Below are 17118 nucleotides of genomic sequence, written 5' to 3'. Positions count from 1 at the left end.
CATACTTGTAAATATAATATATTCAGGCATCCAAAACAAAACATGTTTTCGGATAGGCCAACATTTCTAAAATTGCCTAATACAAATTAAAACATGATCTGCTTAATATTTCTTGTCAGACAAGTTTAATCAGGCTTTGTAAAGTGCTGTAAAATAAAAAATGTAAAGTTTAAATGAATAATTATAAACATCCCTTTGCATTTGAGAAGGATATATTACAAATGATAACCCTTAAAAAACATTTTGAATAAGTGTACAGTTTAAAATAATTGCTCGTTGTAATCATCTTGAAAGTCAGTCAATATTTGACCATACAATATGGAAATTATTTTGTGTATAGTATGATTAGTCTTGAGATATTAGATTATTAAAAGCTAGATCAAACTATGTAGACCTAGATCTAATTAATGAATATGTACATTTTTTTGAATATATTCATCTCTCATACCGATCATACATTAAGGGGAGGAGGAGAAGAGGATATGAAGTCCACCCGCACTTAACATAATGTTAACATGGAAAGGACACTATTACATCTGCAAAAAATGTATACAGTAACCTATGTCCATATATGTTTCTGTTTTTGTAGTAGATTGGTCTACTATAGAGATAAGAGATAAGATATATCCAAGCCCCCAATGTTACTAGATCCTAGCAACACCCCTGGTTACAATAACTTCATTAACATTTTGAATACAGGACTTCATTGAGGTATAAGGATAGAGGGTGTCGTTTTTCTCATACTGATATTCTGAACAATCTGTGCTGTTGTATTTGCTGTAAAGTGTCTCTACTGTAGGCTATTTTTTATTATATGTACAGCACTTTGGCTCGACCAAAAATCGTTTATAAATGTGCTATATAAATAAAACTTGATTTGATTTGATTGACACAGTTTTGCTTTAAGGTTACTCTGTGCTCCTCACACTGACTGAACATATCTAAGTAGTATTTTGTAAGCTTAGTGTGTCTCTCAGCTTTGTGTTAATGTTCCACTATATAACAGCAACACCTTGAGCCTTTAGCGGCAGGACAGGTATCCTTCTGGCTGGTAACAGTTTCCCAGGTGACGGAAGGAAGCCACACCCCCTGGAGACCATGTCATGTGCTGCTGACAGACGGAGCAACCAATTCTCACCGAGGAGCTCAAACCGTCAGCTCCACTCACAGAAACACAGACAGACACTGAGACAGAAACACAGGTGTAATGGACGAACTTATTCCCACCTGTGCGTCTCTATTTTAGCTTTTTTCTGTGTCTTTAAAACACTTTTAACTTAGAAAGTTTTGTTTAAGTCAACTCCTCGGTTTTGCAATTATGGATCGCCTGGATGATTGGAGCTTCAAGACCAAACAAATTGACCTGGAGGAGGATTTCTACTTCGACTACGAGTCAGAGGAAATGACAGATTATCAAGACCCAAATGAACTTGTGACTGCATTGAAACAAAAGGAGGAAGAGGTTATTTTGGCAGCCCAGCTGGGAAACGTATTGCTTCTGGAAAACCGTGAGTTGAAAGAGCGGAGCGACAAACTTCATGAACAATACGCAGACAAGCTGGAGGTAAGACTGTATGCTTTATTTCACAAAAACTGCTTAAACATGTTAAATATAATATGCTTTGTGTTCAAAAATATGTATTGAGAAATCTTTGACGATGTGGTTGATGCTAAAGCTTGAAGTGGGACGGTGAAAATGAAAATGTTTTTAGGATTAACAAATGATAACGCTTTCATTTTTTATAACTGGTATCAGACCCTATAGCCACTGACTATAGTAACAAAATGAATCAAGTTTAAGAAAACAATAGGCCTACAACATATCGGAGTAGCTATAATCCAATTTGTATGTTTGAAAAATACATAGGCCTACAGCTGGCAGTTTCTTTTATATTAGATGTCCAAATGACAACTTTAAATACTCAATTGTGATAATAAACAGCAACATGTGACAAATACATGGAGACAAATACACGTTTGAGAAACAATAGACACCGTTCAGTATCATCTACAGCAGGCTTTACAACATAAATTATATATTCCAAAATCTATTGTTAATCTCAACACCAATACATTATGATACTACTTTGAATAAAGCTATAATTTCCATACAAAAGGAATAAAAACTACTATTTATTTTGTGTTTTTCCACTGACTATAACCGTATCTTTACAGAAATGTTTCGCAGCAAGCTATTTTTACAGGTTGTGAAATAAATTGGCAACCTGCTGCAGAGGAACCAAACCTGACTTGACTCAAACGTTTTATAAAACATCAGAAGTTAACTCGTGCATCTATTACAAGCAAACTGCAGCAGAACCCACATATTTACGGGGAGCATCAGAACACTCCTGAAAGAGATCAGAGATGATTCTCCAAATTCAATAAGTGTCTTTAGGACAACATCTAACAGCATTGAAGTAAGAGACAGCTAGTGAAATGAAATAGTCTGCAGATTTTTAATTGTGTTTATATTTGTTGTTAAGGTGTTGCCTACTGCACAGCATCACATACCTGAGCCTTACGACAGACTAAACAATGGCCTGATTGTTTTTCTTATGGTGAATGCTGATTGGCCCTTCAGATGTTTAAACCCAACTCTTATCAGCGATGACTCGGACTTAAATCCGTACTGTTTACAAAGTGCAATAAAGATGTGGCAAGAAGGTATCTGCCTATGATAGTTTTATCTATAATGAAATATATGAAAACAGATTTGACTGATGTTTCTGTAGCACATTAATTAAATGCTGTACATTTCAGTGCAATAGATAATGTTTTTTATTAATACAAATATCCAGCAATAATTCCTTTTGATGATCCTTCAAAGCTCTAGATTAGGTCTGCTGGCACATTCTGTCCCTCAGATTCCTTTTCAAGACAAAACTTTGTTGACATCCTGTTGCTGACTAGGCACATTTAGAAGCATTATAATTTCAGACCTATGCAAAGTATAAACTGCCTATGTTGAGTTAACCGTCACTCTGAATCTGTGTTGTGTAGGCGCTCGAGCAGGGCAGGCATGAGCTGCGGCAGAAGCTGGAGGGCTGCCAGTCCCAGTGGGAGAGCCAGGTGGGCGAGCTGGAGAGGGATGTGAGGGAGCTGAGTGGCCAGGTGGAGTGGCTGACCCGGACCCTCAGCGAGGCCGAGAGGGACAAGAGCCGAGCCGAGCTGGAGCACAGCGAGCACACACAGAAACTCAGAGATCAGCTCAACACTGTGAGTCCCAATAGAGTGTGTGTAATGTCTGTTATCCTGTCTGAACTGTAGACAGTGGTTAAAGGAGAATTGACTTCCACTGTTAACGTCAGGCATTCAAAATGTTACTTAAATAAAAGTAAGTAAGTATAATCAGCTTAAAGTAATTAAAGTATTAAATGAAAAAGTACCAAATCAGAAAAATAAGTAAGTAATAAGTACCTCTTTACTACAATACTTGAGTAAATGTACTTAGTTCAACACTGACTGAAGAATATTTATAGATTTTGGTTCAAAGTACCTGGCTGCTGCAGGTACCCGAGCCTCTGAGAAACAAACACCGAGCTGTGGATCAGAAGCTGCCGACCTTCGAGGTCAAACCAGATAAGAGGAGCTCTCACTTTATCCTCGCACTGAAACATAATGTTCTCTGCAAACTGCTCAGGTATCAGTCTGAGTCTAATCTGCTCTAAAGCAAGGCCAAACTCTCAAACTGTTCACACACTGAGCAGTGCTTACTGTGATAAGAAGGAACTTCTTCATCTGGGACGGGAGGGCCAGACGTTGTTGGTCCGTCAGTAGTTACTTAACAAAGTTGTTGGCTTCAGGCAAATGATCTGATCTGTGGTTTAGAAGGGAAGCGATATGTAAACAACAAGGGGAGTGAAAGTTAATGGTACGATTTAGATTTATATCTAGGACAGAGGGAGGACAGACTAAAAAAGTCCTGACAAATAACGATTGTTAATCTTAAATCACTTCTGGAGGAAAAACCTCTTTCAAGAATCTTGATTGTGAATTTGTTCTGCTTTCCTTATATCATGGCAAACACAATACATCTGCTTATCTCTGTGTTTTGGACTGTTGATTGAACAAAACGCAACCTTAAGACTCTACCTAGTGAAAGGCATGAATCACTATCTTCTTATATAATAATTGATTGATCGGGAGAAAAATGTGCAGATTATTCTATTATGAAAAGAATCATTAGTTGCAGCCTTACATGAGAATATTATAATCTATTTAACCTGATCCAGTTATTATAACATGAAGTCATCTTACTAACGTCTGTGGGTACCTATATTACGTAATGGAAAAAAGACTTGGCAACATACAGCTGATTCAAATCATTATCAGCTCATACGTCTTCAAGTCAAACATTAATGATCTTCAGTGTAGAATCCTTAGGAAACAATTGGAGGAGAATCAAACTGGTGACATATTTTACTGCCTCTTATCAATGTACATGGAGGAGCTGATTGGATCACACAGCTGGACAACCTTCAGTGTTTTTCCAGCCTGAGAACGTTTCACTAAACATTACAGTCGTGACGTGCTGCGTTACGTACTACTAGTAGAGTGGTTCTTTGTGTCGTTTGAAAATGAACAGCAGACCTGAGCTGGCAAAAGTTAAAAATGAATCCAAACAACAGTGAACCACCCCCCCCATGAGTCAAGGTCCACAGAATAAGAATAATGAATGTCTTGCCCCCGTCTGAAGCACTTACTGAGGAAAAGAGACTCCCTAGAAGTTCAGGAAAAAGTCAATTTAGATAAAAGGTGCTATCTCTGTTCTGTTCGGGGAGAAGGAAGTGGAGACAAATGTTTTATTTGGCATCAGACATGGGCAACTCTGGACTCTGTGTGGTTGTAAACAGTAAGAGGAAAGAGAATGTTTTAAAGAACGAAAGAGAGTAAAGAAGCTCCATGTCTGACGTGTTTTTACCGGACGTGGTGGAAAGAGCTGTTGCTTCTGCCGCGGTGAGTTGTGTCTGTATATCTGTGTGTATGGGTGTTTACAGGCGTTCCCAAAGTAACCACTGGAACAGGGACATGTATTATTTACAGTATGTCCTGATTGCATTTCAGATTATGGTTAATATTGATTGATTGTTGTCTTTATAATATGGTGGAGGAGAGTGCATTTAAATGCCCACATGACGTCTTCAAATGTCTTTTTTCTATACGGCTTCAAACAGAAAACTCATATTATTCATCAATGATAGTAAATATTCACATTTGGGGCGAGAAGACAATGTTAGAACCTGTAAATATGTGTTCAATAATACAATTTACATCATTTCCGTCTGCAGTATTTCTGTTATGGATTGTGAGTCTACACATAATGAAACTGTAGTAGGTTTCAGAGAGCTTGAAACACTATATCCTAACTGTGAGAGTGTAACCAGAGCATGACAGGAATCTGGAGGAGGTGGTCTGTCTGTAAATGGCACCAAGGAAACCTGAGCGAAAAAGAAATGCTGATGTTTACCAGCAAAGCTCTGATGTGAGAGGAACGGTTTACCGTGACTTTTCGTTCTAGTGCATTGGAGGAAGCAGCTGCTAAAAACAATGTTGACGTGTGCCAGATTGTCACATGGGTCAGTGCTAACTGTTTAGACAGAGCAGAGAAAAGTAGGTGTTAAAATATGAGAGTGTTGACTGATGTCAAGAGGGTTTTTATTTCAGATAACATTAGCTATAGTTACTGTAACAGACACACAATGTGAGAACATTAAGGCAAGCTTTAATGAGTTTGTCTTGTTTCTGATTCATGTCAATTAAATGTATCACGTGATTCAGTGAATGTTTAACAAGGACATGTCTAACATCTGATTCTGGGGAGCTAGTAAATTACGACATTATTTACTTGGATTGGAAGAAAAGGGAGATTAAGGTATTTTTCTGCTTAAATTGGACTCTTGTGCAAGAACATTTTCCACCGAAACTGGGATATCAACAAATTGGCTGGATATGAAATGCCATACTGGAAAGGGAGTATGGTTATTCAATGATGAACTGGAATTGATAATAATATTTACTTACAACGTTTCCCGGGCAAAGAATTCAATAACATATCCTTAGGGAGGTTCAGGACATTGGTTTGAACCTGTGTAAAGTTAATAAAGTATTGCCATTTAAGAAGCTGGGAATAGTTCATTTGCCTAACAAATAAATGTTGAATCCTTTAAAATATTGACTGAGTAATTGACTAAATTAAGCTTCTATACTACTTATTGAGATTTCAAAGTCCATATTATTCATTGATTATTGAAAAGAGAATTGGCAGATAATTCGATTATAAATATATTTTCAGTTGCAGGTCAAATATTTGGTCCACTGCGTTTCTCTTAAAGGGAAACTGGGTGTAAAGGAAACGGGTGGCGATTTAGTCTTTATGTGGTAAACACATTACCTTTCCACCTCCTGCTTTCCACCTAGTGTTACATGACCTCATGACCTTGCATCACCTCCCCTGGCTCACAGTGGATCCCAGTGAGTTATTGGATGACTGTGACAAATCCCATGCTGTGAGATTTCCGTTATTGTAAAAAGAGATGCTTGAATTGAGGCGAGCCCCCGTGACCTCTGCCCCCTCCACAAGCATCATGCAGCCCACAGACAAAAAGGGAAAGACAATATCCATTGGGGAGAGATATAAATCTTTCATTTGCTCCTTTGATGTTGCCCCTCATACCCAAACATCCCAGGGGAGAGCTATCTTTTCTGTATGCTCCCTGAGGCCCTCATCTGAAGCTTGGGTCGTCAGCTGTTGGTTACCTCAGCGTTTGGATGGCTGGAGGCTCGGGGGGCCGTGTGAGGGGATGTCATCTCTGTGTCTCTACCAAATGGAGCGTCCTCCTTCCACTCCTGTTTTGGTGATTCTCAGTGGGTCGCTGCCTCTATTGTGGAGTAGGGGCCCGTGTTGACGAGATGAGGCAGCAGTAATGACGACTCACTCATGGACACACATGTTCATCAAGCCCCCCCCCCTCTTTTATCCTCCTACTCAAAGTGTGTCTGCATGCAATGTTTTGTTTTTCTCCATCAGTGCCAGATTTACTCTTGTCTACCCGCTAATTTTAGCCCTCACGCCTGCCTCACTTCCTCCGTACATTGTTGCAAACACGACGTACACACAAGCTGCCCCCCCACCCCCACTCCACTTCACTCTAATGAAGTCCAAGTTTGCCCTCCGCCACACTTTTGTCTAATGTGGCATGGTGATGTCACAGCCGAGACCAAGATGCCCTCTGCTCCATCTGCTGCGGGGGCCAGCCTTTCATCTTGTATATATTATGTGGCAATGATAGGGCCTGACAGGGGCCCGCCACACTGCTAAGTAAGGGGAACTGAGCGAGAGGGGGGAGGGGGGGCCAACGGGTGGGTGTTCACCGGGGCTTCAGATCCGTCAAGATCCCAGTTTTTTTACTTTTCTTTTTATGTTTCGAAATTTGTGTAGGAGAGCTAAGTGTTGAGGAAGTAGCTGATTTCCTGATAAACAAGTAGGACAATGTCAACAAGAAATAAATCATTATTTAAATCTTAATATGACATGTGGTTTGGCGGTGACTGGCTAATCATTTTGTACTCTGGATGCGTGAGTGCTCACAGCAGTCAGGTTGTGACATGTTTTAGGATTGTACATCCCTTCTCACTTGTGAATACAAACATAGTGTTAGAGTGACCAGAAACTCCATGGTGCCTTTAAAAAAAAAAAAAAAAAATCCAATATGTACACATTACACTTCATCACAGGTTCAGTTTCAGTTATGAGTTGTTCAACAAAACAAAAAATGTTCAAATAGTTTTATCTTAAGGAGTTTTAGATGTTTGAAAAAGTTAAAATATAAAAAGAAAAGAGTCAATTTATTAAAAAAAAAAGAGACGTTTTTTAATCTTTCTTTACCCTTTAATCATCTTGTGACCCCTTTCGATTGTATTTTCAAACATCTCTGGGGGTCACTGGGTTCCCATGCTGGGAATATTGTAACCATGAGCAGTTCTTACAAAGACAGTAAAGAAAACAAGCTCATTTTCTTGGTGTGCATGGCCAGCAGCAAAAAACATACCCAACACATGTTCAATTTCACCTAATCCCCACCTTTCTGTCAGGTATCATATTGTGCTCCTTCTCCTCTGGGTCTAGATTACAGGATTTAGAACTATGCTATATATGTGGTTATTTTAAGATTCAAGATTGTGTCCTCAAGTCTCTTAAAGCTCATCCCTCAGGCAAGCTTTGCTAAAAAAGTTTTTGATCCCTCCTAAAGGTAAACGCAATTCAGAAGGAAGGCTGTTCTGAGAATTCAAAAGCCACATGTTTTTGACCTTTTTTTGATTCTCATGTGCTCCATGTATTTGTTCTCTAGGCGATGGCGGTGGAGAGAGCCATGTCCGGCGAGCTGCAAGCTCTGAAACAGGAGCTCCAACAAAAAGGAAGCAACAACAGGCCGCAGGACGAGGAGCTGATCAGTGCCATAAGGGAGCAGGTAACTTACATGAACAATATGTACCACTAAATGCTGCAACCACTACGAAGCTAAATCCTGAATTTTAAAAAAGGATGGTCAGCTAAAAAAATTCAGTGCTGTGAGCATCGTGTTCTCCCACAGACACGACGACCAGAACAAAGTGCACCAGCAAGTCTGTGTGTTCTCATATTCTATTTCCTGTCAAAAGTGGTGATTGTGTTGCCAGCTGCTGGTTCTTTTTGCTTTACCGTGTTGCATTTAATTTGAGTGTTGCGATTTAAGTTTTGAAATCAACTTTTCCATTACATGAAGAACATAATAATATTCAATAAAGAGATTCAAAAGAGATAATATCCGTTCTCACACTTAAGCTCTTAAATGACAAATAACCACCCTCAGAAACCTGCAATTACAAATCCACATTCTTGTTTGGATAAACATATTGTTAGAAAAGACCTGTCTACAGTAAACAATGAATGACACTGATGTTTAATGCAACAACACTTGTGGCTCCTTGTTTCCAAAATAGAGAAAGAAAGTGACATTCTCACGGTAAACGATGGAAAGCAGCTCCCTTTTGTTTCTCCAGGGAAAACAAAAAGAAGAAAATCACATATTTCAACATTGGTTTGTTGATATAGGAGTTTGTGAGAGTTTTCCTGGCAGATATGTGGTAACTTTTTTTATCATATTAAGATCTTTGTTTGTGTGCTTTCAGGTGCTGCGTCTCACCCAGAAGGAGCAGGTGCTGGAGGAGCGAATAGAGAGTGTGTGTCAAGAAAACGCAGATCTGAGGGCGAGTTTGGCCTCTTTACAAACACGCCTGGCTCTGCACGACCAACTCAAACAGCAGCACAGCCAGCAGGTACATAAACAAACACACACAGCCGGGGCGACACAAAGCAGCTCAGTGCCGTCGCTGTATTGAATGAAAGAGCATTCGATAACAAAGGGATTTTCTGCTCCCTGCCTGGCAGCCTGGGTTTCGGCAGGATGGTGGAGAGCTTTGCTAAACAATCACCTCATCCCCGGCATTGTGTCTTTCCCTCACAATTCTGGATTCCTCACATGTTCGTTTAGTTTCAGGTGAGGCTGCAGGCTGGAATCTGGCAAGTCTGTATTTCTGTGGCACTGAACAGTAGCAGAAACTATTTTAATGGTGGCTTTTTAAAAAGCACACATGGCCTTGGGTAAAACACTTTTGTGTCCTTATATCTGTTTATCATGAATATAACCTCAGGATGGCATTTATTTCCCTCATTGGTTGTTGGATGCTTACCTACAATTCACTATTGTGCCTGTTGTTTTGTCTCTATGTTTACAGTATGTGTATGCACCTTCTTGTGTTGTAGCTCTCCGAGGCGTGGCAGGAGGTGGAGGCGGCGCAGGGCCGATCACAGCAGCTGCAGGCCCAGGTGGAGGAGCTGCAGGAGGAGGTGTCCCTGCAGGAAGGCAGGAGCCATGGAGAAACCTCCCTGCTGTCCGAGCTGGAGAGCAGCCTGGAGACGGCCGCGCTGGGAGTCAGCAGAGAAGAGGTACTGAAGCAGATTGAAGTCAAACTACAGTGTTTAAACCATCAGGCAAGACAAGGACAAATATTTGGTTGAAAACATCTGGTCAGTGAAATTAAACAGAGAAAAAAACCTATGCTTTATATGAGAAATCTTTATCAGAATCAGAATCAGAATACCTTTATTAGTCCCACAGAGGGGACATTTTCATCGTTACAGCAGGAAAGAGCCACAGACAGCTTAATGTTAAAAAAGTACTAAGTTATGATATAATAAAAACATTATATACATTTTTTTTTTCTTTTTCTTTTTCTTATAGTCAAGAAATCCCATTTAAAAGAAAAAAATCCAAAACCAACAAACGTTCCTACTACAGAATTTACTCATAGCTCACCTTTATATCCAATACAGCGGCACTGAGCCACACTGTTGCACTGGCTGACATATTTCTGCGTGACCATTTACATGGATAAAACTGTTTCTCAGTCTATTTTCTAGGAAATGTACTACGTATGAGTTGTATACAAGGTGATGGAGAATGTATCTGTTCATCCATATCAATCATTCGTAGCAGTAAGCGACTGGATACAGTTTTGAATTCTTCTTAAAAACACAAAACCATCACTCCTGCAGAATAACTATGGGAAGTGAAAGTAGATCTTTGCCCAGATGTAGGAAATACTCTGAATAGCACAACATTCTTGTCTAAGAGGTGGAGACTGTAACAGACAGAAACAGCAGAAGAGTTTAGTTTGGGACTGACTGAACCGACATTGTCTCCATAATGTGGTTGGCAAGAGTTAGTTTTGTTCTCATGCCTTTGTAGTCCTGCCCACAATGATTCATGACTGTTTTGAGGGGAAATTGTTTTCCTGTGATGACTGGAAACACGAATATTAAACAAAGTATTTCCTGCAAAGTGACATAACAGCATAATGGCACCAGAAAAACCTAAAGGAGAAAGTGGAATTTTTAAAGAAACGTATACATGTCATGGCATAGAGACGACATGCTGACAGGACATGTTGTGCTAGTTTTTAAAGGACAGTGTGACTTGTGTTTGATGCAAGGACAGACAGGAGGTGGGACATTGTCATGTATTAAAGTGAAGACACTACAAAAGATTAGATAAGACTCGTTGCTTTTATTATGTCTTGGTGGGAACTGAAAAACGGTCTTTCTGCCCCGCTGTGTTTCCACATTTGTTTCCAGATGTACAATCTGATGTTTAACTGCACTCATGAGTCATACACTACACTTCCTGTTTGTCATAGCCACAGTGTAGGAGAGTGTCCTTGTTTAACAGCTCAGTGCACGTTAACCTCTGTGTCTGTAAATGTATCATCATTTTGCTGTATGAAAGCGGAAGGGGTGAAACCTCAAGATGATATTTAATGAGGACAGTATCACCATGTGATATACTTGACTCAAGAAAGTTAAATAAAGAGATGAGGTAATGCTTGCACCTCCCAGTGTGTATGTCACTAAACCGATGTGTGTCACGCTGAAAGGAAAGGGGGAAAGAAAAAAACAACTATTTTTAACTATTTTAATGGAGGCCATATACAGCGGCAGCCTCATAACTATAACAACTGTTTTTATTGACTATCAATTTATTTGATATGGATAGGAATAAACATCAGTTTAAAAATACAAGGTTTAAATATGCCTGAGTTAGCAAAAATGTACATTTGATGTCCCTAGGCAGGTAAAAAAACAGACAAACATCAAAATAAACTGCGAAACATGTGTTTGTGTTTTTAAGAGTAAATTAACTCTTCAAGCAACCCCAACACAGAAAGTAAAGTTCACTCTTTAAAGTCACAACTTGCATAAATCAACATGTTTCCTCTTGTCTAACTTAGATAACACAAGAAATGGGGTCCATCCTTCAGTTACTGCTCCCACTGACCCAGCACCTGAACAGCTCGGGGGGGTCAGAGGTCGTGGGTCAGCAGGAGGATCTGAAGGCCATGCTGCTCCAGCTGAAGGGAGCGGCCCAAACCCTCGCTCAGGCATCCAACACACAGGTGAGAGACTGAATGAGCATGCGGAGCAGGAGAGGAAATGCAAAACAAAGGGCTGACCTTTTTGATTGAAATCAAAGGAGGACTGGATTTAACACTGTGGCTTATTGTATTATTTGACTTATAAATCAGTATTCAATACATAATAGAGTATTTGCATACATAGAGCTCAAAAGTCTGTAGTGTTTTTGTTGGTTCTGAGGTTGATGAAAAGGTCTGCTAGATAGATAAAGCCAAACAACACAGGTGTGTATTTATTGGACAGAGCAGCCTTTTTCTTGCTTTTTAAATGTAGATTATTCAAATTTCACTATTGCTGAGAGGCAATCTTAGGACATATTCAGTGTATGTTTTTTCATAATCCATAAAAGGACAACCAAACTTAAAATGCTTAACCTCCCCCCCCTTGTTTTTACTTTGTGTGTATATGTTGTATACGCCCTACAAGTACAGTTGTGATTTTATATCTTTATAATTTGATATTTTTCATAATTTTGTAATCCTTTATTACGTTATTGTTTGTATTCTTGTAAATATTTCTTATTCTTGTGGTCCCTCTTATGAACTGTATCCTCATCCCAGTTAGACTGATTACAAATAGATTGAACTATGGAATTAACCATTGAGAAAAGTCCTCTCAAATACCACATTCATCACTATCAGCCTATCTACCCCCTAGTGGCTGTTAGAGGCAGCATGGTGTCCTCACACTGAACCAGGCTGAGGAACTTGTGTGTCCTTGTTAAAGCAATAGATGCCAATGAATTGTTGCAATTGATATCTCATGTGCTTTGCTAAGCCTCTATTTGCCACAAGCAAGCATATACAATTGTCCAGTTGTGTTTAATGGTGTTCAGACCTCTAACAGGCATTTACCTCTGAAACTAAATATCCCTGCCCATCCCCTTCCTCCCTCGGAGCACATTCAAAATAGGCCAACTCTACAGAAGCTCCTTTTTGGTATAAATCTCTGTGAAGTGCACGGACGATACCTGATCTCTTTGTTAATGTCTGTATCCCAGGAGCTGAATCAAGCTTTTGTCGTGAGGACGGGCGATCAGTGTGGGAATCCGAGCGCAGCGGAGCAGCTGAGAGATCAGGTAACTGTGATGAACGAGCACGTCTGTCAGGGAGGAGCAGCGCACACAGCAGCTCATTATATTAGGATTCGGTTGTGCATTAGTAAAACTGACCTTACTGCTGTCACTGTAATCCATCCTGGTTCCACAGACAAACACAGTGACTTCTCTGGAGCGGATTTAACGGAGCGGAATTTTGAAGGCACAACTTCAATATTCCAGTTTTAATCTCCTCTCCTTAGTTTTTTGTAAGCCCTAAAACAAGGGTGTTAACAAATTCCATTAGCGTGCTTTGGTTTATTTTTTGTGTCATCGTCACCTGAGTGCAACAATCTTCTTTTTCAAAACACTCCAAGCTGTTATAATGCTGTTAAACTGCATTTTTTATCACATTAGGAGATCCAAATTGGCTATGTGTGAGCTCCAAAGCCATCAAAAGATTAACATTTATAAAATAAAATTACATTTTAATGCAACAAAAATTCCTTAATTGTGTTATATGCAGAAAAACACTTTGATAAATGCTCTGAATTTCACACTGTGACCCTAACACTGCTCATTTCTCCCTCCTGCAGAACGTCCAGCTGCAGCAGGAAAACTCTGAGCTGAGGCAGAGGCGGCAGAGCGGGCAGGAGCAGACTGAATTTGTCCAGCAGGCCATCAAAGACCGAGATGAAGCCATAGCCAAGTAAAACATTTTCGCCCTGAATATTCTCAATGAAAATAATAAAAAATCCAATATATGCAGCTATCATACTTGCTATTATAATTCTGCAATATTTGGTTTGAACGATAAGAACAAATCGATGAATTTCTGTCCGGCAAATGTATGTTTTAAAACAAAATTAGAGACATAATTTAAAGTTTTCCTTTAGAAAGCTGCTCTTGAATTGATTATTGTTGGTGACAGTGATGTGACTGAAGGGGTTTCTTTATTTTCTTTGTAGGAAAAACCTGATGGAGGCAGAGTTGGTCAGAAGTAAAAATGACATGATGTCTCTGAACAACCAGTTATTAGAGGCCATCCAACGTAAACTGGCGCTGTCGCAGGAGCTGGAGGCCTGGCAGGTGAGATCCCTTTCTGTCTTTCAAACTCTCTTGTCCATCCCATTCAGTCTACTCTCCCCAAAAGAATATTAAACCATCTCCTTCTCTGCCCTTTTGTTTCTCACCAACTGCCCGTCAGATCTGTCAGAGAAACCTTTTGCTTATGAAAAGCATAAATATGAATATGAGTACATTAAATTAACACCTTTCAAGATCAAAATCATACGTTATGTTGTATACAGCAGACGCATGATGTCCTCAGTGGGAGGTCAGTGAAAGACGCATCTGTTTCTCTCTCAGCTCGGTCAGTTTGGAGGAAAATGAGCGGCAGGTGTTTCTGTCAGCGTCTCTTCCTGCTGCTGAGTCACTATGCCAACCACAGCCATCTGCTGAAGAGCCTGCCATCCACGTTTTGGGGACGATAAACCAGATTATAATTGGGAGGATCCATGTTTATCAGCAGAAGTGTACAATTATCCTCAATAATAACGAAATAAGTCATTCAAAATATTCCCTTAAAATATAAATCACAAATAAAACTTGAACAGAGTTTTTCACATACCAATATTTTAATGTGTAGTGACAGACTGGCATCAACTAGTCCACAAATAAAATCTCTTATTTCATAGCTGTTGATAATACACAAAGTTATAGGAATATTTCAAAGCAATCACAATGCTGAATGATCCACGGTAGGGATAGAGAAAGTTATGTGTCTATCATTAGGGAAAACAAATCCTGAATCAGTACACTCATACTAGGCAAAAGATGTGTTGAGTCTTCTTAATTCAATGTGTTGCTACTGATAGCACCAATAACATAAAGTGCTATACAGTTCCATGATCTTTGAGAGAAAGCAGACATCTTTAAGACAATATTTGCAACATTTGGCGAACCAAACCAAAACAGTCTAGAGTAGACTGGTTAAAAAAAAAAAAAAAAAGTTTTTTAATTTGGTTTTAACTATCCCTTTCATAATGAAGCAGTGTTTAAATCTAATACAGTCAGATTGATGTACTGAATTTGAATGATATGAGAGCAGTGCTGACAGTGTTGAGTCCCCGCTGTCCAGACTTCCTGCTAATTTCCTCTTTCTGTCCATCTTTCCTTCAGGACGACATCCAGATCATCATCAACCAGCAGCTTAAGTCCCAGCACCAGTTGGAGCTTCCTCAGAAGAAGTCCACCTCCAACGGCATGTCCTTCTTCCGCAGGCCAAGCCGGACAACCAACGCCTGGAGTTCAGACGCTAATCCGGGCAAAACACAAACCCCCTGGAGAGACTGGTTAAAACGAGGAAAAGGGGCAAATAATGGACAGTGAGCAACACTTACTCCCTGAAGACAAAGGAGAGGATGCACAAGGAGGACAGGACAGAGGGAGGTGTAGCTTCAAGTTCATCTTGTGTGGTGAAATGAAGCCATAAAGACACTTTCAATTTAGTGATGAACAGCAGAGCCACATCGGACAAAGACTTGCCAGATAGGCACTTACTTACACATTTCAATGAGAGGCTGAGCCTTCGTATAAATCTAAACTGTGACAACTTGGAACACTAATATGTTTCTTTCCCTTACGAATTACATTAGGAGATTTGCCTGGACTGTAAATATTGTGCCTTTTTTGTATTATTGTAATGATCCCTATGTCTGAGACTTTATATGGTATACATGCAAAGTGTAGATCACTGAGAGTATTTGTTCAGATTATTTAATGTCACTGATCAAAGAGAGAAAAAAGTCAGAAAATAAAAACGAACGGACAATGAATTTACAGTGGTGCTGACTTGTGTCTTTGCATAGCAAGTTTGATGTGAGAAGTTCCTTTTTTACTGTCGGATGTGCTCTAAAGCTCAATATGTCACAGTTTAATTATATTGGATACACTATGTTTTCATGTACATTGTAGCTGTTGTAGCTGTTGTTTTTTTTATAATTGTTTCTGTTCTATGAATGATTACTTTTGTGGTATGATTCTGTGTGCTGCAAACACAAGTATGATGATTCTGTTTTTCAGTGTTCAATATTAAAGCTGCTCAGTACAGGCTGGGTTGTTTCATACATGTAAACCGTCTTGACTCGCCACATCTGGAATAATGGCCAGATTACTACATAAAACATAACAACATCGTTTCTGTTTTTTGTTCAAAAATGTTAATATGATAAACTAAAGAGGGGAGAAAGAAGGGTTTATTACTACAACTATTATTAGTGTTCAAAGTGTTCAACCACGAACAAGAAACAGTACATAGGTCATGATGCTACATGGAGCTACAATCATTCACTGAAGGTTGACTATTTGTAGTGAAGTAGTTGTTTATCAGTCTTCCAGCCCTGCCCTACTTTGTGTTGTAAGAACATCTGTTCAACAAAACACAATATAATGAGATTTCTTTCTTTTTCTCCTGTTTTAAGTAAAACACATTTTCACCTGTACAATATCAAATGCAGCACTAGACTCAGGATGACCATAAACTGAAATTGTTTGCAAAATACAAAGGTGGTGTCAACATCGTCAAAGTAATTTGTAAAAATACTGGAGGTGCAATATACTGTAGTACATAGCCTATGCCCTGGTTTGTTACCATTTTGAAGTTCACAAAGAAATAAAAAGCCTAGAATGAATTTGAATTCCATTTACACCAAGTATTTCAAAACACTTTCCACACACACACATCTCCCCGGTGATTTTAACATACTTACAAATGCTCAAACATGATACTTTGACTGGTTGTCTCTAAATTGCTTTCATATAAATAATATTTTTTTGTATTTCTTGTGATTTTTTTTTTAAGCAGCATGGGAATAATCCCAGGATAGGATGGGACTCAATTAATCTAAACTACAGTATATGACGTGCAATAGGACATTGTTTTCCATGTTCCAAATCAAATACACTGTCTTCATTATTGAAAGAATCAGTCAAAAATTATTAGAATATGTGAAAGGTGAATGTGAAATAACAAAAATTAACTAAGTTCACAAATCTGTCAGACGGCCTT

At 39.2% G+C, this 17118-nt stretch overlaps 1 protein-coding gene across 1 annotated transcript; it reads left to right on the top strand.

Moving 5' to 3' along the window:
• The first annotated feature begins 1065 nt into the window (after positions 1-1065).
• Positions 1066-16741, top strand: LOC117457706 (BICD family-like cargo adapter 1). Its single transcript, XM_034097913.2, has 10 exons — positions 1066-1564; positions 3004-3219; positions 8352-8471; positions 9172-9318; positions 9806-9988; positions 11830-11994; positions 13014-13091; positions 13646-13758; positions 14018-14138; positions 15231-16741. Exons 1-10 carry the CDS (start codon positions 1319-1321, stop codon positions 15438-15440), a joined length of 1599 nt encoding a protein of 532 aa, XP_033953804.1. The 5' UTR covers positions 1066-1318; the 3' UTR covers positions 15441-16741.
• Positions 16742-17118: the final 377 nt, after the last annotated feature.

Source organism: Pseudochaenichthys georgianus, chromosome 13, assembly GCF_902827115.2.
Source record: "Pseudochaenichthys georgianus chromosome 13, fPseGeo1.2, whole genome shotgun sequence".
Taxonomy (NCBI): Eukaryota; Metazoa; Chordata; class Actinopteri; order Perciformes; family Channichthyidae; genus Pseudochaenichthys; species Pseudochaenichthys georgianus.
The sequence above is the reverse complement of the archived record's forward strand: the minus strand, read 5'-3'. Positions and strand labels throughout refer to the sequence as shown.